Source organism: Agelaius tricolor, unplaced genomic scaffold (genome assembly GCF_023055355.1).
Source record: "Agelaius tricolor isolate 1412-34295 unplaced genomic scaffold, bAgeTri1.0.p SCAF_1, whole genome shotgun sequence".
Lineage (NCBI taxonomy): Eukaryota > Metazoa > Chordata > Aves > Passeriformes > Icteridae > Agelaius > Agelaius tricolor.
Genome location: NW_027269261.1, coordinates 72,412,985 through 72,438,653, shown reverse-complemented (window position 1 = coordinate 72,438,653; position 25,669 = coordinate 72,412,985). Strand labels below are relative to the sequence as shown.

The window sequence follows — 25,669 nt, the reverse complement described above, 5'->3', positions numbered from 1 at the left end:
AGTAGAGTGCTGTGCTCCCTGCCATTATTTCTGCTTTATGGTCTGATTTCACAGAGTTTCCACCTCTGCTGTCACTTCCCAGGGAGCTCTTGATCTCTCACAATAAAGCCAAAGGTCGATGCAGAGAATTGTCTTTATACCAATGATAACTGCATTTTCTACATGCTTTTTGTGCTGGCAAGGCTGTCACTCAGCAAAGCCTGAAGTTGGTTCATTTTCATTCTGTTCTGTAAAAAGATAGATGTATAAATAAATGTTCATTCCCCCTCCCCTTCATATTGGAAAACATACTTTCCTCCATGTGAAATTCAGGAGTTTCAGCAGAAGAAATGTAAGGCCTCAGATAAGCAAAATAACAATAACAACAACGGCATGAGAATTGACCAGCAGGAAACTGGTCCTCTTTCCCAGAAAGGCCATAAAAGTCCAGTTACATTTTTATAGTGTAAGTATTGCTGATTTTTTTCTCCTGGCATTAAATTTTCATCTTGCTGAGGAAACAGTCCACAGTGAAAACACTAAGAAATGAGATAAAACTTGCTACAACCATTAGATCAGAGCAGAAAGAGGGAGCTGAGGGTTTTTTTCTGGGCTGGGCTTCACCCAAACAAAAAATTATTTTCTTTTTAAATAAGTAATCAGTTCTAGCACAGTGTGGGAAAATTACTGGGGGGAAATAAAAGAAAACTGAGAAGTATCTTGGGGCTAAAGTTATGGTCACATTATCACTGAAACTATGGGGAAGACAAAAACTCTCCAACAACATCTTTTCAGTGTTGGAAAATCGAGGCATTAGTTTTTTCTGGCCAGGATGTTATTTTGGCCAGGATGTGCAGTAGAAATTATTTCATTCACACATGCCTGGGTTGTACAGTGAAAATCTTTCCATCACATATGGTTCTTTACTAGACTTTTCACATATTTATACATACAAACCCCAAAGAAATTCATGTTCATCGGTCTTAAATTAGACAATTCTTAGTGTTTGATATCCTATTGGTTATTGATTCCTTCACCTTTGACATTAATTAGGACCTCATTCTTTGGGTCTCATCAATCTTTTCCCAGACCAGGTGTCTCCAACTGCCCCAGAGGGTGATGCTCATTAATGCTCATTTATCTCCTCTGTGTCTTCTGGCTACTCTTAGTCTGTAGATTTTAAGGCTTCATCAGGCTTTGCCTGGTGAACAGAGTCTTTTGGAGAGAAACTTCCAATTCCCCTCCCCATGGGCAAAGGTGAACAAAACAAACCCTGACTAAAGTTACATTAACAACAAAAAAAAATAAAAAAGAAAAAATAGTTGCATCATTTCCAACAAACTAAGGGAGATAGGAGAAGACATCTTGCTGCTGTGTAATTACTCTCCTCAGGTGTAACACTAACCATCCCAAGGTTAGCTGAGATGAAATGCTGTGACACGTTTCCATCCCAAAGTTACCCACCCCAAGGTACAACCACCCCTTGCTGTATGACTGGAACCACTCAAGCTCCACCTAAACATACAGAAAGGGGAGAAGTTGGAGAAGTCTCTGATATTGGACCATATGTGATAAAAAATATAGGTCAACAACAACTGTTGTTTGACCTGCCACAATCTCCAAACAAGTTGAATTGATGAAGCAAAATAATGTTTCTACAATCCAACCAGTTCCCCATTCTTGAAGACCTCTTATGCAGAATGGACAGCATGGCTGCATAAATGAGCCCCCTTTCCCCAAAAGTGGGCAAAATTTTCATGTGCTGGGTATCTTGGAAAGAGGACTGGGAGTTCAAAATAGCTGAGACTCTGAGGGATTAATGAACAAACTACTCATGATAACTGGTGTCCTGAACAAATTGAAACACCTGCCACAATCTTCCATTTTGGCTCTGGCAACTAAGCAGTGGCTTCTATTAGAAATGTTAATTCAGCAGGAGGGTGAAAGAACACCAGCTGATCATAGGTGCATTTGGTGTACTCTAAAACAATGTTTGTGTGGTCTTTCTTGTGTTCAAGCCCAACTGTGGATGCAATTGATGACAGCTGCAATTATAAGAGGAAGGTACCTTACCCACTGAAATTCTAAAAGTGCTTTGGGAGGATAATGTGATTGAGTTTGGAGAGAAATTCCAATTCTGGTGCTATTTAGTCAGTTTAACCTATGATGCCATTGACGGCACAACCACAGCTTTTGTGTTGACTGTCCACAATGCTTGGGTGTGTATTATATACCCAATCATTTTGTGAGGGTTCAGTCACAGTGGGACTATACTCTGGGAGCAGAGAGTATGGGCCCAAAAAGATAGAAAAAAATGGCAAGGCATTGATGTCATTGTGCAAGAACAACAAGGAGTCATTTGTGAAAGTAACACAAAGCTTAAGACATTTGTCTTGACACTGAACAAAAATGTTTGTCATTTTGAGACACATCCCAGGGAAATCCCTTAAAATGTTTTCAATTGTACAAATTGGTGACAGAAGCATGAGAATTCTTTGTGATTCCATGGTAACTCTTATATAGTGTAGCTACAAGTAATCACTCAAATATTTGTGTTTGTAAGTTCATTGAAATTATGGGATGTGGTTTTATTCACTCAGCTCCTGTCACATCTTACTAGTTGTTCCAGTTTAACTAAATGCTGGTTTCAGACCTGCTGCCCACCCCTATTGGAATGAATCTCACCTTGATTAGGAAACTGCTACAACATGAAGACTCAAAACAATTGCTGAAACAAGCTCAAGAAAATGGACAAAGGACTCTGGTCCTTGTCCATCACGACGTGGAGAAAATAGATAATGTTTTGGAACCAGTCAAGAAAGATGCAGAACAGTGGTGGTGGAATACCCTCTTCAGATGATCACCAACTGCTACAGAAATTTGTTGTATTAATATTAACCCTTTTTCTTTCTGTCTTGATAAAGGTATTATATGTTAAAGTTTGTATTATTATGAGGCAATTAGCCTATTGGCCACCCCTACAAACATCAGATAATCCATGCAATACAAATGCTTGAAACACTCTTGAACTCCATTTGGATATTGGGAAGCTTGAGTGACTACAGTCATGGGGCTGATTAAGTGGGAAAATGGGGGAAAATTAGAGACATCTGGGGGAAAATCTTGAGGCTAAAGTTATAATCCCATTCTGACAGAAGCTGTAACATTAGGAAATTTTAGGGTAAAATGCAGTTGCTATTTCAAGGAGGGAATGCAGTTGGCAAGCATAGAATTAATTCCATGATAATTCCCCATGCAACACCCGCTGCAGCCTGAAGAAAATGCTGAGGAGGGATGAAATGGAAGGTGGAGCAGGATGGAGACTCCATGGCCAGGCTCTGTTGTGATCCCTGCAGGAATGGGAACTCTGTGGTACCTCATAGCTGACAAACCACACAGCAGCTGCCAGGCACACGATGGAGGAGATGTCCTCTTCCTCAGTCAGCAGCTGTGGGGAAATCGCTCTCCTCAGATGAACTCCACTTTGTACTCTCATTGTGAAGATGTGACACACCTCCATCCCAAAATTACCCACCCAAAGTGTGACCACCCCTCCCTGAGCACACACTCTCTATTTTATTAACTATGTCTTTGAGAGCAAAGTGAGGGAATTTTGCACCAATCGAGAACAAAAGTATGTTTGCCTAGAGTTACCCAAGCTTCACCTAAGTGTAAAGAAATAGTCTAACAGTGAGTTAAGAGGGGGACAAGTTAGGAAAGACTCCACATAACTTCTGGGATGGGTTGATGGGCTGATCTTGGCTTTTCCCCTGTGGGCACACCTGTTGGGTAGGATCCCTACTCTGTACACATTGATTATCTCAGACTTTCACTGGTGATCAGAGCCTGTGCATCTCTTCAAACTTGTTCTTGCAGTCAGTGCACTGTCAGTGACAATCTCTGCCCCGACTCTGTGACAGTCTTCTGTGATCAGTGTATTTGTTAATAAAGTGTGTTATTTCTTAAATTGCTCAGCCTGAGTCCTTCAAGGATACTGGCAGACAATGACAGTGGATAAAAATGACAAAATTAATAACATAGAGACTAAGAGTGTGGGGGATCCAGGAGGATGGGGGTCTTTCTTTCCAGACTGATATCAAGGATTTGACTCTGACACGCTGCTGTCACAAGTCCCTGGCCAGGTTAATGAACGCACCCTGGGCACAGCGGGCTGTGCCGGGGGATCCCATTCCAGGGCAATGGCAGGCGGTTGGGCACAAGGGTCTCGTCATGCCTGGGGCGCTGACAAATCAATCGTAATAATATATTTTAAAAAATAAAGCATAAAGGGCTCCAGGAAACACCCCCTCTACGTGGCACACAGTTATTGTGAGATCTGTGTGTCAGTGCAGCACTGCTGGGGGAAAAAGCCCTGACATTTCTCTCATCTGATGGTATCTCTGGCTGACTGCAGTTTCTAATTTGGTGGCACGGTCAGCACTGCAGGGGAATGTGTGAAATCGTGTAATTCGATTTAATGAACTTTCGATAATAAACCAGGGAGCCGGACTGCGCCGGCTCGCTTCGGCTCGGCCCCGTTCGGCCGCGTTCGGCTCGGTTCGGCGGAGCCGTCCTCGCTCCTGATTGGCTCGCTCACCGCGCGCTCCCCTCTCTGATTGGTGGGAAGCCTTGCCGGCGGGAGCGCGCGCGTTGGGGTTGCCATGGCAGTGTAGGACGCTGCGCGGCCGGGCGCGGAGGGATCCGACCGTGCCGCCGCGCCGTGTGTCTTCGGAACGAGATCAGGGCTGCCGCAGCGTTGTCCCCACAGGTTTCTGTGCCCTGTCCCCACGGGTAGCCGGACCCCTGTCTCCTGGGGCGGCATCTCCTCATCCCGAGAGGCTGTGGGTGATGGGTGAGGGACTATTTTTTTTCGGTCTCGGAGAGGCGGTGCGACTGATTGAGGCGCGACCAGAGCGCGCCGCGCCGCCATTTTCCCCTCAGCGGGGCGGGGCCGTGCCGGGCGGGTTTGGTTTCAATTGTAGCCCTGTGTCGCCGCCCCTGAGGGTTCCTGGGGCTGTGAGGGACCCCGGCACGGGCGTGGTAGATGTGGATCTTTGCTGGCCGCCTCCTCTTCCCTGGGGCCTGCAGGACCCGCCTCAGCACCTGGCAGGGTGCAGGGTGAGCCGTGCCCAGAGGGTCTTAGCCTTTCCCTTTGGCCGGCCTTTATCTCAGCGCTGCCTGTGAAGTGCAGGGCCAGGCTAGGCCCGGCCCCTCCGGGCATGCACGCGTTACCTGTTAGCTCAGCATTCACAGTGTAAAAGGTTCTGTTCGCAGAGCTGCCCTGCTCGCACTGGAGACTCGTTCTCACTCGGTCTCACCGTTCTCTGCGCCTGCCCCTGAGGCGATGCGGGGGGACCAAGGCACCAGTACAGGCAGCCGGCTGTGCTTGTGCACGATGACATCCGTGCGGTGACACGTGGCTGAACGGGGTTTTGAGAGGACTGAGGCATATGTGAGGGTGCTTTATTTGTCACAGAGTGATTAAAATGCGTTTCCTCAAAGCTGCTGCAAAGCCTCGTGCTTGGGCACAGAGGGTGTGAATTTTAGCAGATGGGTGTTTGGGGAAGAACCTTGTTTTACTGAGGAAAGAAGAGAAACCTGTCTTTAAAACTTACTGGTACAGAGCTGCACTGCTGACAGCACGGAAGGATGCATGTTTATCTAGCAAGGATTTTTAGGTTGTTCTCAGGTTTAATCATCACAGAATGGTTTGGATTGGAAAGGACCTTTAAGATCATCTAGTTCCAACTCCCTGCCATGGGCAGGGACACCTTCCCCCAGACCAGATTGCTCCAAGCCCCATCCAACCTGGCCTTGGACACTTCCAGGGATCTGGCACAGTCAAACAAATGTCTTGATAAAGGACAGCCAACCTGCTCATGGGATTTGGCATCTGCAGACTGCAACTGCTAGATTGACTAAATGCTTGTTTTATCCACTCAGATTCTGGAAAGCCTTTACTCTATTTCTGTCTAAGCCTGTGATTAAATCTGTAGTTTCAAGACCTGCAAAGCAGCTGCTGTCTCATATCAGTGAGCCCTGCCTTTGCAGAGAGGAGGGTTGACATCTCTCAGCAAGAGTCCAAAAAAAGCAGGAAAAGAAAGGATTAAGATTCAGTAGAAGCATGAATTATGAAGATTGGTGGTGGGGGGAAATCTGCAGCTAGAGTCTTTACCACTTGTGGGTTCCTGAAGGCAGATTGCTGCAGAGGCACATTCTCTATGTTTGCTCTGTTTTATCTCCCCTGGGATCCCAATTCTCTGAGGAGGCCAAGCACCTCCTCTGCTTTGTGCTCAGTCTGTCTTTGTGAGGTGGGTGGACTACTTGGAGTTGGAGGAAATCTGTAAATGGTGGCATGACACAGGAGCCTGTGGCACCTGTGCAAGTAGGCAGGATATATTGCTTATAGGAAGGTGTGTTGGATTTTTCTAATGCCAAATCTTTAGCACATCTGTACCCAAATCTCTTTAGCCCTTGCTGTTTGCCTGGTAATTTTGTATCAGAAATTGGTTCTGTGAGGTTTGCTTTTCTTCTAGCTGGCACTGAGATTGATGTCATTTGGGTTTTGCCTTTTATTTCTTTTATATGTTCTCTGTGTTCTTCACAAATATATTTGTAACTCTGTCACCTATTGTATTAGTAACTAGTTTTCCCAGTACTTTTCCATGGCCTTTCTCTAAGCAGAAAGAAATTTGAATCTGCACTCCAGAGAGGTAAGGTGGGGGTCAGATATTGTCACTAAAGTGCTGGATTGGACACAATAGACTCTTAAGTGTTGTCTTCTACCAAAAAAAAAAAGTTATGTCCTATGAATATCCAAGAGTCTTTGCAGATTCGTATAACTAGATACTGCAAATAATAATTGAATATCAGGTTTTTTAAATTTTTTTTATAACTGAAAGCTCTGTCTGAAGACTTGGGGTCAGTATCTCTGCAGAAATAAGCTTTTCTTTTGTTCCATTCTTTACCTAAGTAATGTTGTGAATCCATTGCTTCCTGGGAGCAGTGTGTCTCCAGTGAATCTGAGATAAATAGGAGTTTGAATGGAGGTTCCTGTAAAGGGCATTTTGCCTCTTTGGTTGCACTGTCTGCCACATATCCTGATGCACATACAAGAGAGAAGATGGAATTTTCTGACTGGAGCTGAGTTAGCACTTCAGCATAAGCTTTATCTGGTAAAACTAACTTTAGAAACCAATAAAATGTAGCCATAGTGGGATGTGGCAGTTACTTGAAAGGGATTTTATTTGATTGAAAAAGGCACAAAGGAAAGAGGTAATAGTCTGGAGGTGAAATTTGATAACTCTGAAGTGTTTCCAAAGCTGACAGGCATTTTTAAATAATTTGTCAATCACTGTTCTTTGAAATAAAATAGTGTGTGGAGATGAGGACAGATGGTTCCACCAGGGCAGTGTCTGATTGTAAACCTGGTACTTCATCTCTGTGTTTTACTTACTGTGACAGGAAAATGCTGCAGGTATCAGCAGTTAGAAGTCCTTCAGAGATCTGTTTCACTGATCAGTAGGAATTGTAAGAAAAGTTAGATTTTGCTGTTAATACAATAGTTTTTTATGGATTTTGACAGTTTTATTGTTTTTCCCAGACTAATCCAGCCATGGGTAGTGTGAATTACTCAAAAGGTTCCTGGCTACAAAGATTTGCAAATGGGAAACCTGTGAGAAAACCCAAGCAGCAAGAGCCTTGGAAGGTGAGTGACCCCCAGCATTCCTTCAGCTGTGGGTTCTACTGTGAGCAACACAGAGAGCAGTATGTGTAACTGGGAGCCCAGGTGTGTAACTGGGTCCTGTGTTGGAACTGGCCACCAATCCCACTGAAATCCTGACAGTGTTTTCTGGTCCGACTGTGCTCCCAGACTTCCATGCCTGGCATGTGCCTGAACTCATCTGTGAGCCCTGAGCAGGAGCTTTGTGCTTCAGTCTGTCCCTCCACAGCACACTCAGAAATGGGTGTTGCAGTTGTATTAATTCTTTCCATTCCATCCCAGTTTGTGCCTTGGTTGTGGAACCTGGATGAGAACCTGATCTTTGTAAAGCAGGTTGTCCTTTTATGCAAACCTTTTCCTTTTTTAACATTTATTCAGAGTTTCTCCTCAGCACCAGCAGAGTGGCACAGCCAATAATTTTGATTTCAGCAGACATTTTGGGAAGGAAAATATTGCCAAAGATTGGCTATCACATAAGGAAGGGCTTCTGTTGTGTGAAGGTGTGAGTGGAAGAATTAAATGAAAGTTATGAAGGGAAGAATGAAAAATTGTTATTTTCAAAGTTAAGTAAAATATGAGAGATGTTTGTCACGGAGAAGGAGAACAAAGAATTATGAAAAAAGCAACAGATTCAATAGGTTTTATTGAGCTCTTGCATCCTTTTGAGCCAGCTTTATTGAATTACTTGCAGTTTGGTGTGACGGTGTTCACAGGGATTTTCGAATGAGGGAAGAGACAAGAATGTTGACTCCATATTTCAGAAGGCTTGATTTATTATTTTATTATATATATATTACATTAAAACTATCCTAAAAGAATATAAGAAAAAGTTCTCATCAGAAGCCTAGGCTAAGAACAGAAAAGAATGAATAACAAAGGCAGCTGTCCCAGACTCTCGGTCCAAGCCAGCTGTGCTGTGATTGGCCATTAATTACAAACAGGCACATGAGACCAATCACAGATGCACCTGTTGCATTTCACAGCAGCAGATAATCATTGTTTACATTTGTTCCTGAGGCCTCTCAGCTTCTCAGGAGGAAAAAATTTCCCCCTCAGGAGGAAAGGATTTTCATAAAAAGATGTCTGCGAGAGTTTGGTGTGTGGAAAAGTTTCCCATAAAAGCTGAAACAAGCTTGTGACTAGTTAGAATCACAGACTTATGGAACAGCCTGGGCTGGAAGGGACCTTGGAAGATTGTCTGGCCCAGCCTTTCATGGGAAGGACACCAGATGAGGGTATCCAGCTCCCTGTGCAATTGCACCTTGAAAACCTTCAGTGATGGGGACTCCACCACATCCCTGGGGAGGTTGTTCAGTGAATGATTGATCTCACTGTAAAAATTTATTTCTTACATTGAGATAAAAGCTCTGCCAATGCAACTTGTACCTCTCATCCCTTGTCTTCTTGCTGTGGCTTCTGGTGAATTGAGGGCCTCTGTCCTCTTTGTAGCTGCTCTGTAAGTAGCACTGTGATGAGGCTGCCCCTGGGCCTGCCCTTTTCCAGGGAGAAGGGACTTCATTCCTTCAGTCAAAGGACACCCAACTCCTTCACATGTGTATCATCCTGAAGGAAAGCTCTTCTGTTCACCGGTGATGGTTCTTAGCTGGAGTGGTGGCCATGTCTTTGTACTGCTGACTTTAGAAAGGATCTGTGACTAGGTGAAGTAAATTCATCAGGCATAATACAACCTACCAGTTGTTTCAAATAGTGGGATGTAAGGGTCTTGAAACATGCCAGAAATTTAGGTTTCCTCTTTCTCATTTGTTTTTGGCGGCATTTTTAATACTTCTTGTCTCTTCCTTGCTTGCTCTGATGTGTGATGTTCTGCTCATCTTAGTGTAATAAACCTTTAGGAGTGTGGAGCTGGTCAGCAGGGCCAAGGCAGACATGACTGAAAACTACACCATCAATTGGAATTAAAAATCAATATTTGTAGAGAGGTTTTTGGATAATTGGTTAGCTGAGAAAGGACATTTCGATGTGATACTGATGGATAAAGATAGGGGAAACAAGCTGGGAACTAAGCAACTAGTGTCTAATCACTGACAAAGGTCACAGTGACTTTCTCTGAAATGGGAAGACGGGGGAGAAAATCGCTTGCCAGAAAATGTAGATATCTTAAGTAGAGAAGCTAGAAGAATGCAAACATAGAAGCAAAACAATTACTAGAAGATAGAAGTAAGTGTGGTTGATCCAAGTGTGCTTTAACCAATAATGAGCTCAGCTTTTGCAATATGTATAAGCTTCATTAACACCAATATAAATATGTGTGAGTTTTCAATAAACTTCGAGAGTTGCTATTCACGCATATAGTGTGTCACATTTCTCCCGCCGTTCACAACAAATATTAAGCACAGGGAGTAGCAGGCCAATATTCCATTCTATGCATAAAATGCATTCTATCCCCAAATGATAGATTTGGTCTGCATTGCCTGAACTCCTTGTCTGGAGTGCAGGAGTTAAAGAGCCACGTGTTTGGCACAGGTGAGAAACAAGGAGGAGGTGGTGTGGTCATGGTGAGGAGCAGCCAAGGAGGCCTGAGCATGTACATTCCAGTTCTCCTTCCAGCTCTTCCAACACTCTTCTGTTGCTACTTAACCCAACTGTTCAGAGCAAATCTTGCAAGGATTTGCCAGCTGGGTTGTGGTATATTGTGCCTTTAATCATGACACTGGTAATTATTTTGAATTCAAAAGTAAATCTAACTCCTGCTCTAAGTCCTGCTTTCACCTCATGTGGGTTTTTTTCATGTTTTGTTAGGCAGCACCTGATCAAAGCCGAGACATCATTGCTTCTGCTCAGTGCATCTTGGACAGAGAAAATTTTGTGAGGGTAAGAAGTGTGCTCTTTTCTCATTTGCTGTGTGTTTTCCTGCATATCAGTATTTTTAGTTCCTAAACAGTGATTCATGAGAAAATGTTAATTGCCTGTATTCTTGAAAAACTACTTTAGAGTTATGAGCTTCTAATCTTTTCAGTCCACTCTGGATAGGACTGAAGTAGTAACCCTAATGTGAATCCCAGGTGACTTGAACTGCCTGTTTGCACTAATATTTGTTCTGTGGGTGTGGTAATTTGTGACAGTGGTGCTGTGAGCAAAGGGCAGGAGGGCTGCTCTGATCTGATCTGGCAGATTGCCAGTGCTGCAGGGTGGGTCGTTCTGCTGCCTGTCTTGCACAGTCTGGTGCTTGCAGCCCCCTGCTCTGCAGTGATTTCTGCTCAATAACCTGATGGGGAAAAGTGAGTCATTTTCTGCCAAATTTGCACCGCAACTTCAAAAATTAAGGGTCTGAATGCCAGAGCTCTTGAAAGGGCAAGCTTGGAAATAAGTGGTGAGAAGTGGAGAGAGGGAGGAGCAGACGGAAGGGCTGGAAAATAGATGACTTGGAGCACTGAGCAGTCAGGTCAGCCAAGCTGCAAACCTTTACATGTGGAATCTTATTGACCAATAGTTTATATGGTTTTTATTTTCCATTTCTTACTTAAGGAGCTGGACAGATATTTGAAGCACAGTGATTTCCTAGATCTGAGAAAGACAGAGCTTCTGTACAAAAAATATCTTGAGAATGTTTCAGAGCCACTTATGCAAAAAATGAAGAACAAAATGGACAGCCAGTTAGAGAAAGAAGTGTGGAAAAGGAGACAAGAACAATTCTCTCAATATTTAAACTACTGTACAAAGAAGGTATCAATGAGAAACACATTTCTGTCATGGAGGGGGTTGTATACAGAGGGTTGTGGACAAGTTCAGGGGTTTAGCTGTTATCTTCTGCTTGTGAATTAACCTGGAGTTCAGTTATACCTTGCCTGTAACTTACTTTTCCCAAGGACTTCTATAATGGTGATGTCACAACTGTGTGCATTCATCAGCAGCTATGAACAGCAGCATTGCTTGGTGCAGTGAACACATGCTGGGCTCTGAATATGGTGAGACACCCTTCTGACCTGTGTTTGCCTCTGTGGGCTGGACCATTTAGTGGGAAAACCTTGAGCTCTGTCAGCTCAAACCAAAGGCTGAATGAGCAGGGTGTGGGCTGCACTCCCAAGTCTCAGGAGTTCAGCTACAGCAGTACTGCAGCTCTGTTGGCACAGCATGAGTGAAATGATTTTGTGGCCTTGGATGCTACTGATCAAGTTCATAAAAGAAAAAATATGGGAACAGAGAGATGCAAACAATTTTTTTAAGTCTGCATGCAAGTAACAGACCCATCTCATAGATTTTGTAGTTCTGTGTGTTTCAGTATTCACAAAAATTGCAAATTGCAGTCACTGTAGAAAATACTTGTTAGTTTTCTTCATTTTGCTCTTAATTTCACACCACTCTTGAATATCAGATCCTACAAGTAAACTTTCTTCATCTCAGGAATGAAAAAAAAGAGAAAAATAAAAGCAGTTATGTAATCTGCCACAAAAAAACCCCACCAAACTTTATGAGAGCAGGCAGTTGTTGTCAGTGGAAACCACTGCACAGTGGAGTTGTGAGACTGCAAACAACCTACTTATCCAGAAATGAAAATACCATGGGAGCTCTGTTGTTTTAATGAGACCAAACTATCTTTTTCAAAGGCCTGATGTGACAGACCCAGGCATTTAAACTGCATGGAATGAGAAAGAACTGAAGCAGTCCAACTGCTGAAGTCCTGGGATTTGGGCTGTGTTGGGTGTACTGCACATATCTGGGTCTGCATCAGTCCATCTTGCAAGCTGCTGTGCCAGGTCAGGAGTTTGCTGGGTGCCCTCCAGAAACAATGGCTGATGTACTGGGATGTGTCCTTCTGCCTGAAGGGGAGCAGCAGCATCAGTGATAAGTTTCTACCTTTTCTCCTTGCTCTGTGCTGTCAGGTCTGTCACCAGCATGTCTGAAAAGCAGGCTGAGGCCCTTCATATTTACAGGACACATTGTTTGCATAAGTTTGCAATTAACCGTGGCAGCATATGATAAATGTTGCAGAACTTGAGACACTTGTGTGGGTTAGTTAATGTGGTTAATTCTGGATGTGTTTTCCCTTCCCTCCCTTCTTTTTGCCCATTTTCTTTTGCTCCTTTCCCTGCTATCAGCCTTCTCCTCCACTTGTGGCAGCATTGTTGATGAGATGGAGCTGTGGCCTGGACCATGAGACCCACAGGTTCAGGTCTTTATTCCAGTGTATAGATGGAAAAGCCAGCTCATGAACCCAGATGTGGAACTCTGGTATCTTCCAGACCAGTGACCTGCCTAAGACTGTGGCTAGTGAGGGGTAACTCACTCCTGTTTTTCCTTTTCTTTTTAATATCTGTCTTGATGACATCACAGAATATTTTGAGTTGGAAGGGACCCAGAAGGATCATCATGTCCAACTCTTAAGTGAGTGGGATCAAACTCACAACCTTGGTGTTATTAGCACCCTGCTCTGACAAACAGAGGCACTCTCAGGGATTCCTTCTCTGGAAAAACATTTTCCAAAAAAAAAAAAAAAATTCCTTTGTCTTGGCTGTCCTAGTTAAGATTAGCATTTTAGCCTGTCATTATTTCTGGATGCTTCATGAAATCATTTGTTATGTATTTATGCCTGTGAAAAATTAAAATGGATGGAGGAATTTCCCTGTTACAGTTCAATCACTTTCTTTCTGAGGAGCAGTGTATGAAATTGGGAATTCTTTTTTCACAGAATTCACAGATTTCAACCACCTCTGGTGCTGTGTTATGCTATGCCTGGCTCTGTCCCACCCAGGCTGCCTGCTCTCGCTGCTGTAATCACCAACAGCTTCTGAGACCTGACCCAGTACCTGCTTCTCCCACAGGGCTATGTGTTTTTGGATGATTATGACCCATCAGAGTATAATCCATTCTTCCAGAAGACGTGCACAGACTGCTGGAAGGTGTGAGCAGGTTTGGAATCCCACTTTGACCAGCAGGAGGGTAACAGAGCATGTAACTGATGTGCTGCTCTAGGGGAGTGTGTTCTAGTTTTACTAAGTCACTCCTACTGCATTTAAGCCCAGGAGTGTTTGAACATGGTTTTCACCAGGAACGCAGTCTGGATCTATACTAAGCCCAGTTTTTGAGGCACAGTAGCAATGGCAGGGAGAGGGTTGTTTTCCTCATTTCAAATCCATCATGGCAGCATGGAGGAGATGTCCTGTCTAAGGAAGGCTGGAGAGTTCCCAGACATGCTTAGTGTGTACTGTGTAGAGGGAAATAATCTGACAGCTCAGCTGATCTTTACAGAAGCATGGTAACAGTTTTTCCTTCTCTTTCAAGGATGGAATTCATCAACCAGCACAATGACAGAGAGAGCCAATTATGTTTCCTGTGCTCCAGCTGACCACAGCCATCAAAGGTACCCTTTACAAAATAGGTTACATGCACTGCCAGAGCAAGTGAGAAGAGGCCAGGCAGGTCTTTGGGCAAACTGCAATAAACTTACTGTCTTAAACATGTAGTTCTGAAATGTTGTTACCCAGCAGCCAAAGAAATGTCTGAGATGCTGCTCCTCTTCTTGCCAGATCCAGTTCAATGCTCTACAAGCCAAAACCTGCTATTTTAGGAGGTTTAACTTGGGCTGAGCTCAGTAAAGACAGTGCTGGTGTTCTCTCCTGGAGGCAGTGTCCAAGCAATAAAGCAAACTTTTCACATACATCGTAGGTGTTTTGACAAGGCAGGAAATAAGTAGGGGAGAGGAGATGGGAAGTGGTGTACAAAACATCTGGTGCTTTCTGCAGAGCTGGTGCTGAGCAGCAGCTGCTGCCAGTGCCCTCAAACCTGACCCTCTCCTGTGCCAGTCCCATCTCCCTGCTGCTGCAGCTGACCAGAGCTCTGGGCTCAGAGCCTGGAAACAGAATTTTCTCTGTCCTCCAAACTCCCATTGTACAGACACAATCTCTCAAGAGTTGCCAAGGTTGAGTTTTATTTAGGATTAGAAATACTGAACCACAGAAAACTGTTAAATGTAACAGAGGTTGACTCAGTAATAGGAGGGTGCACAGATGGTGACTGGGTGGGAAACTGCCAGACTTCAGGAGGAATTTCTGCACCCGTGGAAAACAAGGGCACAGGCTGCTCAGAACTGCATGCTGTGCTTCTGCAACAAAGCAGTTTAAAGGAGGAAATAGAATGGTTACAATGTAACAAATATCTATAAACAAACTTTCTTTTTTTTTAAACCATCCCTGATTTGGTGCCAAGAGAAAGTTTTCGCTTTCATTTCAACCAGCTCATTTTACATTTTATATTGGGGTGACAGCTCCCCAGAACAAACCTTTTAAACTTATGATAAACTTTCCTTGAACAAATCCTATAAGTTTTTCTCATTATTTCACATTCCCCTGTACAATAAAATATACTTTTTTAAAATCACTATGCATCAATAAACATCTGTAGACAAATTAATAAACTTATATTTTACTCTCTATATACATGTTGGCAATGTCAAAGCTTCAAGATTCACATGGAGGTCTGCAAGACCAAGGAAATGTACACAAATAACTTATACTTAGGAAAAAACCCAAAGAGCTGAAGAGTATTTTGCCACATTGTTGTGGGTCACAGTATTTAAAATATTTTTTCCTAGCTATTCTTGACAACCACATTGTCTCAGCAGAGAACGATAAATCAAACTGAAGCAGAAAGAAAAATCAAGTAGCAGTTACTGATTCCAGTGCAGAACTAAAGTCAAGTAAAGAACTATGCTTGATTCTTAAAAGAATATACAATATATTGGAGATTTCTCCAGTGCTAAGGCTTCTTCAGCATTTAACCGTTAAAACGATCATCCTGAGATGGGAAAATTCCAGTGGATATCACTTTTAAGATTTCAAATGGAATGATTCTAGTGCTGAGCTTAAACCATTCCTCAGTCTGTCTGTCAGACTAAGTGGTAAAATATACAAATAGCTTGGTGCCACATTTCTACATAATACTTTTTATGGCCCTGAAAATGGAAACATTGGCATCCAAACCCAAGATATTCCAAAATAATAAAAAGGCACTGAGCTATAGTACTGTATTTACAGTAACATTTGTGTTTGCATAGATCAACAACAACTGGGAACACTGCAAAGAACTAAGGAACTAAGAGGAAATACAGAAGCAGCAGGAATTCTTGCTTAATAACCAGCACGGGACAAGGAATCTTCTACCAAAAGATGTTCAGGCTGTTAGCTTCAGTTGTCCTTCATAAAATAAAACAAAACTGTTCTTAGAGGAGTGTTTTCTGATCAAAGAGCTGCAGGTCAAAGCGCACCCAAACTTCTCCTGTTGGAACCTCATGCAGCAGTAAGTGTTTAGTTGTGGGGCCTTTGCTCTCTTGTTCTGTTCTGATTTTTGCTACTGGAACTTCGGTGCGACCCAAAAAATCTGTTGGGCAAATGAATAAGAAATTTCATTAGGCAAAGATATTGACCATAGAACATCTGAGTGAGGCAGGGTAATGCAATGCTGTGGGGTACATGCTCTGTTCCAGAGCACTGCTCCCAGGCTTCCAGTCAGATGGACCCCAGCCCTGTGTAAACCAGCCAGCAGTGACAAAAAGGGGCCTTTTTAGAAGAGGACAATGCTATGGAATTAGGATGTCACAGTTTGAGCTAAGGGCTTTAAAAACACTCTTAGAAAATACCCTTTCAGAACACATTTTCAAGTGTTCTTCAGTTTCAGAGCTGGCTGGTCAGAGTTGGGTGATGGAACTTGTTTACAAATCAGCTGAGGTGCTCAAAGACAGTAAAATAAATCAACTGTTTTGGCTCAGCCAACTTTTAATTATGCCTATATAGCATGCTTTTTACTAGAATGATTTTCAACAATTACCTGTTCTAGTAGGTTTACAGTCCTGTTCAGAAATCATGAACTTTCTGTGTGACTATTTCTTACATGACATCTTTTGTGTGTGTATGCATTAAAAAGTTCACCATGGACTGAAAAAGAAGACTCAGCTGTCCAGCCAAACTCACATTAACTCACAGGAGAAAAGACTGAGCTATGGTTACACACAAGGCATCTCAGGTCAAGGCAGTTCCCTGCAAATTTGCAATAATTGACTGTGTGTCAGAGCCCTGAAAAAGCACTTAACCTTTCAGAGAATATGAGAAGCAACTGACTGCCAAAAACGTGCTCAGTTTCCAAGCAACAAGAAAGCTGATCAAGCTGTTGCTGTGAAAATATAACCCAGGACCTTATTTTTGAGCACCTATTGTGAGTAGAACTTTTGCTTTCAACTTGTCTGTCTCCTCAGTCTGACAAGAAAATAATTGTGTGTCTGACACAGAAGCCAGACTGGGATCAGATCTGACTGCCTGGAGTTACTGGCTCTGGAAGGCTGTTGAACCTCCTGAGTACTGAGGCATTGTTTTTACCCAACATTTCTCAGGCAGCAGTCAGACCTACAGGCTCTTGAAACTGCTGCTGAGGAACCAGATACCTCAGCTAACAAAAAAGCATTCTTTGCCTAAATACTCACACTTACCATCAGGTGAGAACTGATCCCTGTCAAACATGGTGATACACAGGACATCCTGATACAGATCCTTGATGAAGAACTGGCAGTTGAAGTTCCACTTGGGGTTCAGGGTGTCCTGCAGGGTCCTGGTAGTGTAGCTCTGTGAGCCCATGCTGATCTCACAGTATGGGTTGCTCTTCCCTAAACACAGAACAGGGAGTGAAACCCCTCTGCAGTGCAGAACCTCCCCCTCCATCTGGAGCCTGCCTGAACACACATCAATGCTGCTGCCAGATAATGTGGATCAGGCAATCCTATATCCCAGAGCAGCACAGGGCTGGTTCTTCACTCTGTCCTCTGAAACCAAAGAATGACTCTTTCATATAGAAATTGTAGACAAGCCACAGGGATTCCCAAATGACCAGCTGCTCTCAGCAAACCTTTCCAAATGTTACAGGAATAAAACTGCTCTGAGACTGTTTCCCTCACTTACCATTGGGCTTACAGGCCTTTAGTTCTGTTGCTTCAATCACTTGCACCATCAAGCGTCCTATTCCTGAGGTTTTTTGTGAACGAGCTGGGAACAAAGAGGTCAAAAATAAACAGATTGGTTGGAATGTAAGAACTGGCAATAGATCTGAAGGAGACTCTGGCATCATCCAGGAAATGGCCTGCCCCTGTATCCAGGTGGATAAAGGGAAATGCAGAACTCAGTGGGTACCTTGATAAGCCTTTTCACGTTTCCTCTTCTCCGTTTCAATGTATTGCTCTGATGCCGCTTTGATTTTCTGGACCCAGGCAGTCCTGCAGGGAGCAATCCCTACAGTCAGGGTCATCCCACAGGCAGCAAAATCTTCAGTGACTCTGCCCACTCTCCTTCCCCATTCTCCCCTCCCTAAATTTTAGAGGCATCACAAATCAAGTCAGTTCATGGACTAAGGTGATGGAGTTTTTTGACTTAATTTTATGCCACATTCCAAATCAGCCTCAATAAATGGACATGGAGTTGCTGTTTTATTAAAGACTGTTGGGTCACATTAAAGACTGCTCAGGACTGGGGAAGAGCCCTATGGGATGCTGGATTTTGCAGCCCTAATACAACTGAAACATCAAGGAGCTGCAGATGTGGCTGGATGCCACTGCAAGAGCTGCTGCAGAAGCAGAACAAAATCAGAGAAAACTTCTCATTCAAATGAGAGTCAAGTTAGTTTATTTCCTGACCAAGAGACAGCTCTGTTCCTGAGCTCAGAGTCCCTGTGTCTGCTCATTGGAAACACAGCCTGCAGCATCAATGAACAAGTTTAAGCTCAGATTTGCATTTTCACTACTCACCGCTCATTAATGTTGTCAGTTTTAAGTGTGTAAACTCTGTCAATGTGTGATATATGAAAAACTGGCTCATCACTTGAAGGGTCTGTGGGCAGCTTCACAAGGACTTCATTAAGAAAAACCGGCTGAAAGAAAAGCAAATGTCACTGTGGCAGCATCACCCTGTGACAATAGGCAGAAACTCTATATGCATGTTTAAATACACTGTTTTACTGTAGGGAAGATGCAAGTCTTAGGACACAGGAAAAGCAATGACATCACCATGTAAAGGATGCAAGAAAGGGCTGAGAGAAAAATTTCTCTGGCAATTCACCCCATTCTGCTTTCCTAGGCAAAGAGCTTTGTGAAAGGGGAAGGAGTGTGCAAGCAGAGCTGCAGTGTGGAGCTTGGAAATCCAGGAATCTCAGGTTCTCTGTGGGAAAGCAGCCCTGATACTTAAGCTTATGTCTTCAGTCTCAGAATCTTGAGAACACACACTGTGTGGGCAGAGAGATTAAAATTTTGCATCTTCTACTGTGTTCTGAAGGACAGGAATTTTCTTGTAGATTCAGGAACCTGTGCAAACTGAAGTCAAGGCTCCTGCTTCTGAACGTCCCACTCAGCTGTTCAGACATGATGTTACTTCTGCCTCTTCCCCCCAAAGTGGATGGAAGTGTTAGTTAAATCAAGATGCAGAAGTCTGTCCTTTTCCAGGTACTAAGCCAAACGTCATTTGTGCAAGTTGTTTGCCAGAATGTGCCCATGTGACAGCAAAAGGGGCCACACAGCTAATCCCAGTGGAGAGCAGCATTCCTCATCAGAAGCGAGGACCCACTGTACCAACACTTGGAGCACCTTGACTCACTCACCATTTTGTACATTTTGAACTGGGAGTTAGATTTAGGGCTGAACAGTTTATCGGATCCGGAAGACACAAACTGTTTAACCATGTAGGTGAGCAGCAGGAAGTCATTGAAAAGGAATCCATACAGCTCCTTGCTGCTCTTGGCCTTGTACAGCTTCCCACTGTGCAGGAGCTTCCGTGGTCCCAAGCAGTTTGTGAGGGAATTGAACACGGGTTGCTGGAAGAGACAAAACCCATTAGCAGCAGCAAGTCTGTGTAGACATCAGCTCCTGCTCCTCTTCACTGTGGGGATTGACCAGGCTGCTGAAAATGCTCTTCTCTTTTTTTTAATGAATTCCATTCTAAATGAAGAGAAGGGAACTGTTCTATGATCAGCCGTGGCCACAGCACAACTCCCACCTCAGAGGAGATTTAAGCTTTACCAAAAACACACAGAGAGATGACTAGATGGAGGCATTTACTGCATGGCCCCTTCTGTGTTGTCCAGAAGCTGTGTTTAAGAAGAGGCTGCACAGGCTGCAGTCAGGTCACCTCTTACAGGTGATTAGGTGATGGAACAGGACAGACCTGGGTCTGTCAAGCCCTGGTTCCTTATGCAGTGGAGAACTGTCACATATACCTCAGTTTGAAGGCTGTCCTGAAAGGTACAGGAGCCTGAACACCACATATCCTTGCAGATCTGAGGGCAGCTGTTCCCTGCCTGCTTGAAGGAAAACCCTGGGAAACACACACTAAGTGAAATCCTCCATAGTAAGACCTGACTTAGCCCAGTGGCAGCATGATCAGGAGTTCAGAGAGAAGAGTTATTTCTGTCTGTTTAATGGTCTAAATGGTACCAGTTTTTAAGCTGATAAATCAACATTTCTCTGCCACTATAGCCATGTAAAAACAATGGTTCCTCACATTATGGCTGTGAGTAGAATTCAATAAATGCTTCCCTGCCTAGAGCTCAGCAGTGGATCATGTCCCAATAAGGGCTGTCAGCAAGGACTCCCATTCCCTCCCCAGCCTTGCTGAAATGACTCTGAAAAGCCCCAGCCCTGCAGGGCATCAGTGCAGGTACCTCAGCAAGGCCTTCACACTGGACGTGGGCCTGGATCCATTCCAGCCTGTCTGAGTTCTCCTTCTCACGCACGCCCTCGTTCACCTGGGAGCACAACTCCTCTGCACGCTCCAGGGCGAGCCGGAGGTTACTGTGGTCCGGGTGGTTTTCTGCAGTGTTCTCTAGAATCTGGTGTGGATCAAAGAGGGGAGAAAGCAAGATAAAAACAGAGGTAAGCCTGTCAGAGAAATCCTCATAAAGAGACAAGCCTTTATCTTGGCTTTTGCTATGGAGATCAAATTCAAAGCGTTCACCTACAAAACCTCACTGGGGTACTCACACTCTTTATGAGCAGGGGGTAGCGCGTTATCCTTTGCATGGGTTTCAGGAGGAAGCTGGAGAGGGGCATTCCTTTGCAGCGAGGGTCCAGGGCAAGTTTCTGTGGTGCAACCCAGAGATTTAGCAGAGACATTGCATTAGTCATCAGAAAATAGTTGCATCACTGGCACTGAATACTGAAAATTCTCTGAGCAGATTCATTTTTCCAGGCATTCCAAGAGATCTCGGATTTTTTCAGTAAGTGAACACTACATGTATCTAGAACAAGCAGGAAAGCTGGCAGTGTTATTGCACCCAGATGCTTTGCCAGGATAAATCACAGGGTCATTGCTCATGCAGAATCCTTACATTCAAAACTGTTCCAGCTTTTATTTTGATACCACAGGCTCCACTCAGATTGAAGAAGAGCAAAGCAATGAAAGAAACAAATGCCTGATGTCAACTGTTCTGGCAATTTTCCTTTTATGGCCTAAGTAAATTAGCTAGAGGGAAAGACAGTGTTATAAATAAAGAGCACACGCAGTGTTAGCTATGGTCACCATGTAAATACACCTTGGAAGCCTCTTAGCTATTTTTGCAGGATTTTACTCTTCTGGCTTATTTTGATGTAGTTGATGCTGGTTAGACAAGCTCCTGTCATTGTGGAAAAGAAAGGGCACAAAAGCCACTGAATAAGATACCTTTAAGTAGTCTTTGAAATCAGCATCTTCGTCAGTTTTCTGCTGCAGCAGGGCCGCTCCGTTGAGCTGGCAGCTGCAGAAGCGGATGTAGGCCTGCATGTGGGACAGCTCTGCTGCCAGGATGTCCCCGATCATCTGCACCGGCATCTTCTCGCCTCCTGTTTTCTTACGCACCCGCAAGGCTCTGCAGACAGGAAAGAGATCAGCATCCAACTGTGCTGCCAAGTCACAACCTTACAGATCCACCTCTGAAAGGACACAAACCTGGCAGGTGAATTTCCTTACACAGCACAGGCACTTCCAGGAGGTGCCGGGGTCCTGCCTGAAACCCCAGGAAGTCACCCTGACACAACACCCTGAGCTGAACAATCTCCCTGATGGGGTCTGGGGGACTGGGACTCTTCTTTGAGGTTTCTGGGACAATCAGCATCAATCTCTACATTCAACCAGCATCCCATTCAGTGAATTACTAGCCACTGTATCTTTCTAAACATTATTTTTAGAGAATAAAAGGTTGCTTTGCAGAAAACTGGGAAGAAAAGCTCCCTACTTTTGTGTAGGGCCTGTTACTAAGATATTACAGCAAATGTACACCTGTTCTTGCTGTTGATTTCTCCCTCTCTCTTATTATAGCTCCTTTTGAAGCAGTCTGACTGCATTCAGCTGTTCTGAATGCAAGCACCCACAGGAAATAATCAGCAAGAACAGAATATTGACTGTAAACCCAGTGAATTTCCTGAGGAAAGAATGACAGAATAATGAAAAGGAAAATGTAAGACTGCAGGTAAGTACTCACTTCAGTAACTTTGTATTTGACATGATGAGTTCCTTCCAGTTAACAAAGATCAGCCCCATTTCTCCTTCTGTGAGGCAGCCTGAATCAGCCATTGGTTTTTGGAAAACCTGCAGCCAAAAAATGAGCAATTCTTCAGAGATTAGAAACAGCTCAGCCTCTTGCTTAGCCCAGCAGTGACTTTTTCTGAATGCTCAGTGTCTAATTTCTCAGCAGTTAACAGCAATTTCTTACTAGCACTTGTGACAGCTGTTTCCCCTGAGCGTGTGACCCCATTCTGATACTGGCACCAGCACTTGCAAAGTGAGGACAAGCCCTGGGACCTGCAGGCTGGCAGCTCAGCAGAAGAGCATTCCTGTGATTTTAGGGTCAGTCACTGCACAAATTACACTCAGGCACTGCTCCCCTCCCCTGACCCAGAGCACTCAGGGTCACCCTGTGTGCAGAACCACAGCTGCTCTCAGGGGCCCTCAGCACCTCATCTCTGGGGAGCAGAGCACCCCTGTCACTCGACTATTTAACATCTGCCACACTTCACCACACCACTGTTCTGTACAGAGAGGTCAGGTTGGACGCCCAAGAGCACTTAATGCTGCCCAGCTGAGGGAGGTGGTCTTGCTTCCAGAAATAAGACGGGGGAGAAGGCACATGAAAAGCTTTTATGGTGCTTCTACAGCTCTGTGCAGCCCTGCTCAACACCTGGCCCCAGCCCATCATCTTTTTACTGAGCCTGAACACCTAAACACAGGATTTGGAAAAGAGGAAGGTGTTTGTAAGTTGATGGGTTTCACAAAGTGGTGCCTTTGCCTGATGAGCCACCACATATCATTCACTGGAAAGGGAGGTGCCCACACACCTTTCTTCCTCCATCATCTCACAATTCATAAGAATCCCTTTATTGTTATTACTCAGTATAGAGGTGTTCTTTTGCCAAATGCACTTTCCCATCCAAGACATCTCACCTCTACGACGAGCTGCAGATCGTCCATGTATCTTTCTTCTGTCTGAATGAGCTCGTGAATGTAGCCCTGCCTTTTCCTTTCCATGGGCTGCATGGTGTCAAGGCTCTGGAGATCAGCACACCCTGCAGGAAGTAAGTCAGGAGTTCAGATCCCACTCAAGGCATTAAATCTGATAAATTAACAAAATTGCACCAGCATTCAGCAGTCTATGGCTCACACTATACAGGCACTGGTAAACCCTCTCAGTGGGTTTCAAAATCAAGTGATGTAGCAATCGACCCCCTCCCTTCTTTGTGTCACTTTTCAGTCTATCACCTTTTTATTTCTTTGAACACCCCTTGTACTGTGATGCAGAATAAGAGTTCCTGATGTCTTGCCACTCCATTTGTCTCATGACTTTTCTGATCTCTTCTGCCACACTGATTTGAAACTGTGATTTTCTCTTACCTTGAGCAATGTCTTTTTGGACTTGATGATCTTAAAGGTCTTTTCCAACCTTAATGATTCTATGATTCTAAGTGCCTTTTGTGAGATGAAGTCACAGAAAATGTGGCTGGTCCTGACTTAAGACATAGCACCTTTAATCCCTACCCCATTTCTGAAGTTCTCTGCCTTACTTATTAATTTATGATACAAACCACCACTACAAATTTGTAAAGCTGTAACACAACATTGTAGTTATGTAACAGCATTGTAGTTGTGTAACTCACAGCTGCACAACGTTTTTTTTTTCAAAATGAGTGGGAAATATATTGAATTATTTTCATGCATCAAGAATGAAGAATCAAAATCATGCACAGGAACACACTGACAGTCAGTGTCACAAACCCCATGTCAGAACATGCAAACCCTGTAGCTTCACACGACTCTATCTCTACTGGATGTTAGTAAACAAGACAACAGTGTTCAAACTTTGAACCAAAACCAAACCAAAAACTGGTAAAACCAGAGTGGTGAATGTGTTTAGCTGGGTAAAGAAGAGCACAGAAAGTCAATCTGATCCCTCTGTCAGCCATCACACAGCAGAATATTGCGAAGCAGCAGGGGGGGAAAAGAAAAAGAAGGAACAATTACAGAGTGTTTGAGAACATCCATCTATCCCTGGGTGTGATGGCATCAGACTGCAATACCAGGTGAACTGTGGGTTTGGCAGGACAGCAGAAAGGACATCGCAGGGACTCACTTTGATCCGGCACTTCTAGAGGAACAATACTCCATGAAGGGTCACAGGAGTTGTGAAAGGCACAATGATCTACAGCAGGAAGGGCTGTGTCTCCCTTGGCACCCTGAAACTCCTGGCACATAGGGATGTGACTATTCACTGCCAAGGTATAGGTCTGCTCATGGGAAGGTGAGTTAGTAGTAAATTTGAGGGAAAGAAACCAAGAAACACTAAACATTAGTCTGGACTTGATGTGACAGTGGCCTAATGGGAACCTCACAGGCTCCTGAGCTTCCAGCTACACCAGCATCAAGGTGCTCTGAAAGAGCAACTGTCAGCAGAAGAGAAACTCTTGCAAAGTGAAATTTTAGGACACCCTAACAAGGAAACCCTTTGAACAACACAAAAGTAAAACAGCAGCAAAGACGACAGCTAGATTCAAAATCAGGACTTTTCAGTTCTGCACCCTAAGGAGGATCACAGATCTTAAGCTTTCTGACAAGGTTTGAAAAAACACCACTTTTTAAGAAGGAATGAGGGATTGCAGCTCTTTTGATCACAGAGAATGCTCCTTCTGGCCTTAGTTATCCCCAAAGCTACAACCAGGACAAAATTAGATGAGAAAAAGGAGTGAAGTTACAGATAAAAGTGATTCCTGCAAAGCTTGATGTCTTAGTCCATTGAGACAGTCTGTGGCCAATGTTCTACTTCTGGATTCTTGTGTCTCTCTTCAGTCTGTACAGGACTGAGGTTAAACCCACCTGTTTACTAAGACATGAAATTTCAGGACAATCCACGGGCTTGCACAGTAACCAGACATTAATTGGCCAGATTTGGAAGTCTCAGCTCTGGCCAGTGGCTTCCTTTCCTACTGCAAGGTGCACTCCTGTGACAGAAGCAGGGATGGACTGAAGCTCCTGTTGGCTTGTCCCAGCTGCTGGAACAACCCACATGCTGGGCCTTGGGTCTGTCTCATGCTGACCACTGAAAGTTGGGGCCAAGCCTAGGAGAAAAATGGGCCCTTTTTATGCATTAAATTAGATTTGGTTTATCAATTTGTTATCAGATGCAAAAATTCAGTTACTTTAACTGGCTCCTGTGTTAACCTTGTGTTTGGACTGTCAGCTTCTGGGATGAATGCAACTTTATATTTGAATTTTATATAATTTTATTTAAACACTAGTGTTTACTAGTGAAAACACTCCTAATTTTGTTAGGTCTGATGATACTGGCACAAAAACACATTATGCAATCCCCACATTTGATTTTAGAGGGTGAATTCAGGCATTTGAGTCTGAAGGGAAAAACAAAAACTAAAAGAAGAATAAACCAGCCCAACAAGTGCATTTGCCAATGTTTTTCCTAAGTGGTCACAGCAACCCACAGGCTCACTGATGCTCAAAGGGT

The 25,669-nt window shown here is 43.9% G+C and overlaps 2 protein-coding genes across 12 annotated transcripts in view; one reads left to right on the top strand and one right to left on the bottom strand.

Moving 5' to 3' along the window:
• Positions 1 to 4,654: 4,654 nt before the first annotated feature.
• Positions 4,655 to 25,669, top strand: part of FAM228B (family with sequence similarity 228 member B) — a 50,712-nt gene continuing 29,697 nt past the window's right edge. The window contains exons 1-6 of one of the 4 annotated variants that reach the window (XM_071439754.1): positions 4,655 to 4,831; positions 7,583 to 7,687; positions 10,463 to 10,534; positions 11,189 to 11,386; positions 13,483 to 13,562; positions 13,943 to 14,021. In XM_071439754.1, coding sequence (XP_071295855.1) covers positions 7,595 to 7,687; positions 10,463 to 10,534; positions 11,189 to 11,386; positions 13,483 to 13,562; positions 13,943 to 14,006 — 507 coding nt within the window. In that variant the 5' untranslated portion in view covers positions 4,655 to 4,831; positions 7,583 to 7,594 and the 3' untranslated portion in view covers positions 14,007 to 14,021. Of the gene's footprint in view, positions 4,832 to 7,582; positions 7,688 to 10,462; positions 10,535 to 11,188; positions 11,387 to 13,482; positions 13,571 to 13,942; positions 15,038 to 25,669 lie in introns of those variants that run through there. The other 3 variants (XM_071439762.1, XM_071439766.1, XM_071439774.1) reach the window with 3 other exon arrangements.
• ITSN2 (intersectin 2) overlaps positions 14,565 to 25,669 on the bottom strand; it is an 80,726-nt gene continuing 69,621 nt past the window's right edge. For all 8 annotated transcript variants that reach the window (XM_071439680.1, XM_071439665.1, XM_071439718.1 and 5 more), the window contains 11 exons: positions 23,101 to 23,222; positions 22,142 to 22,248; positions 21,346 to 21,529; positions 20,667 to 20,765; positions 20,348 to 20,515; positions 19,289 to 19,501; positions 18,444 to 18,565; positions 17,833 to 17,915; positions 17,605 to 17,688; positions 17,139 to 17,312; positions 14,565 to 16,036 (listed from right to left, as the gene is read on the bottom strand). In XM_071439680.1, the coding sequence (XP_071295781.1) occupies positions 15,879 to 16,036; positions 17,139 to 17,312; positions 17,605 to 17,688; positions 17,833 to 17,915; positions 18,444 to 18,565; positions 19,289 to 19,501; positions 20,348 to 20,515; positions 20,667 to 20,765; positions 21,346 to 21,529; positions 22,142 to 22,248; positions 23,101 to 23,222 (1,514 nt within the window). In that variant the 3' untranslated portion in view covers positions 14,565 to 15,878. The remainder of the gene's footprint in view (positions 16,037 to 17,138; positions 17,313 to 17,604; positions 17,689 to 17,832; positions 17,916 to 18,443; positions 18,566 to 19,288; positions 19,502 to 20,347; positions 20,516 to 20,666; positions 20,766 to 21,345; positions 21,530 to 22,141; positions 22,249 to 23,100; positions 23,223 to 25,669) is intronic.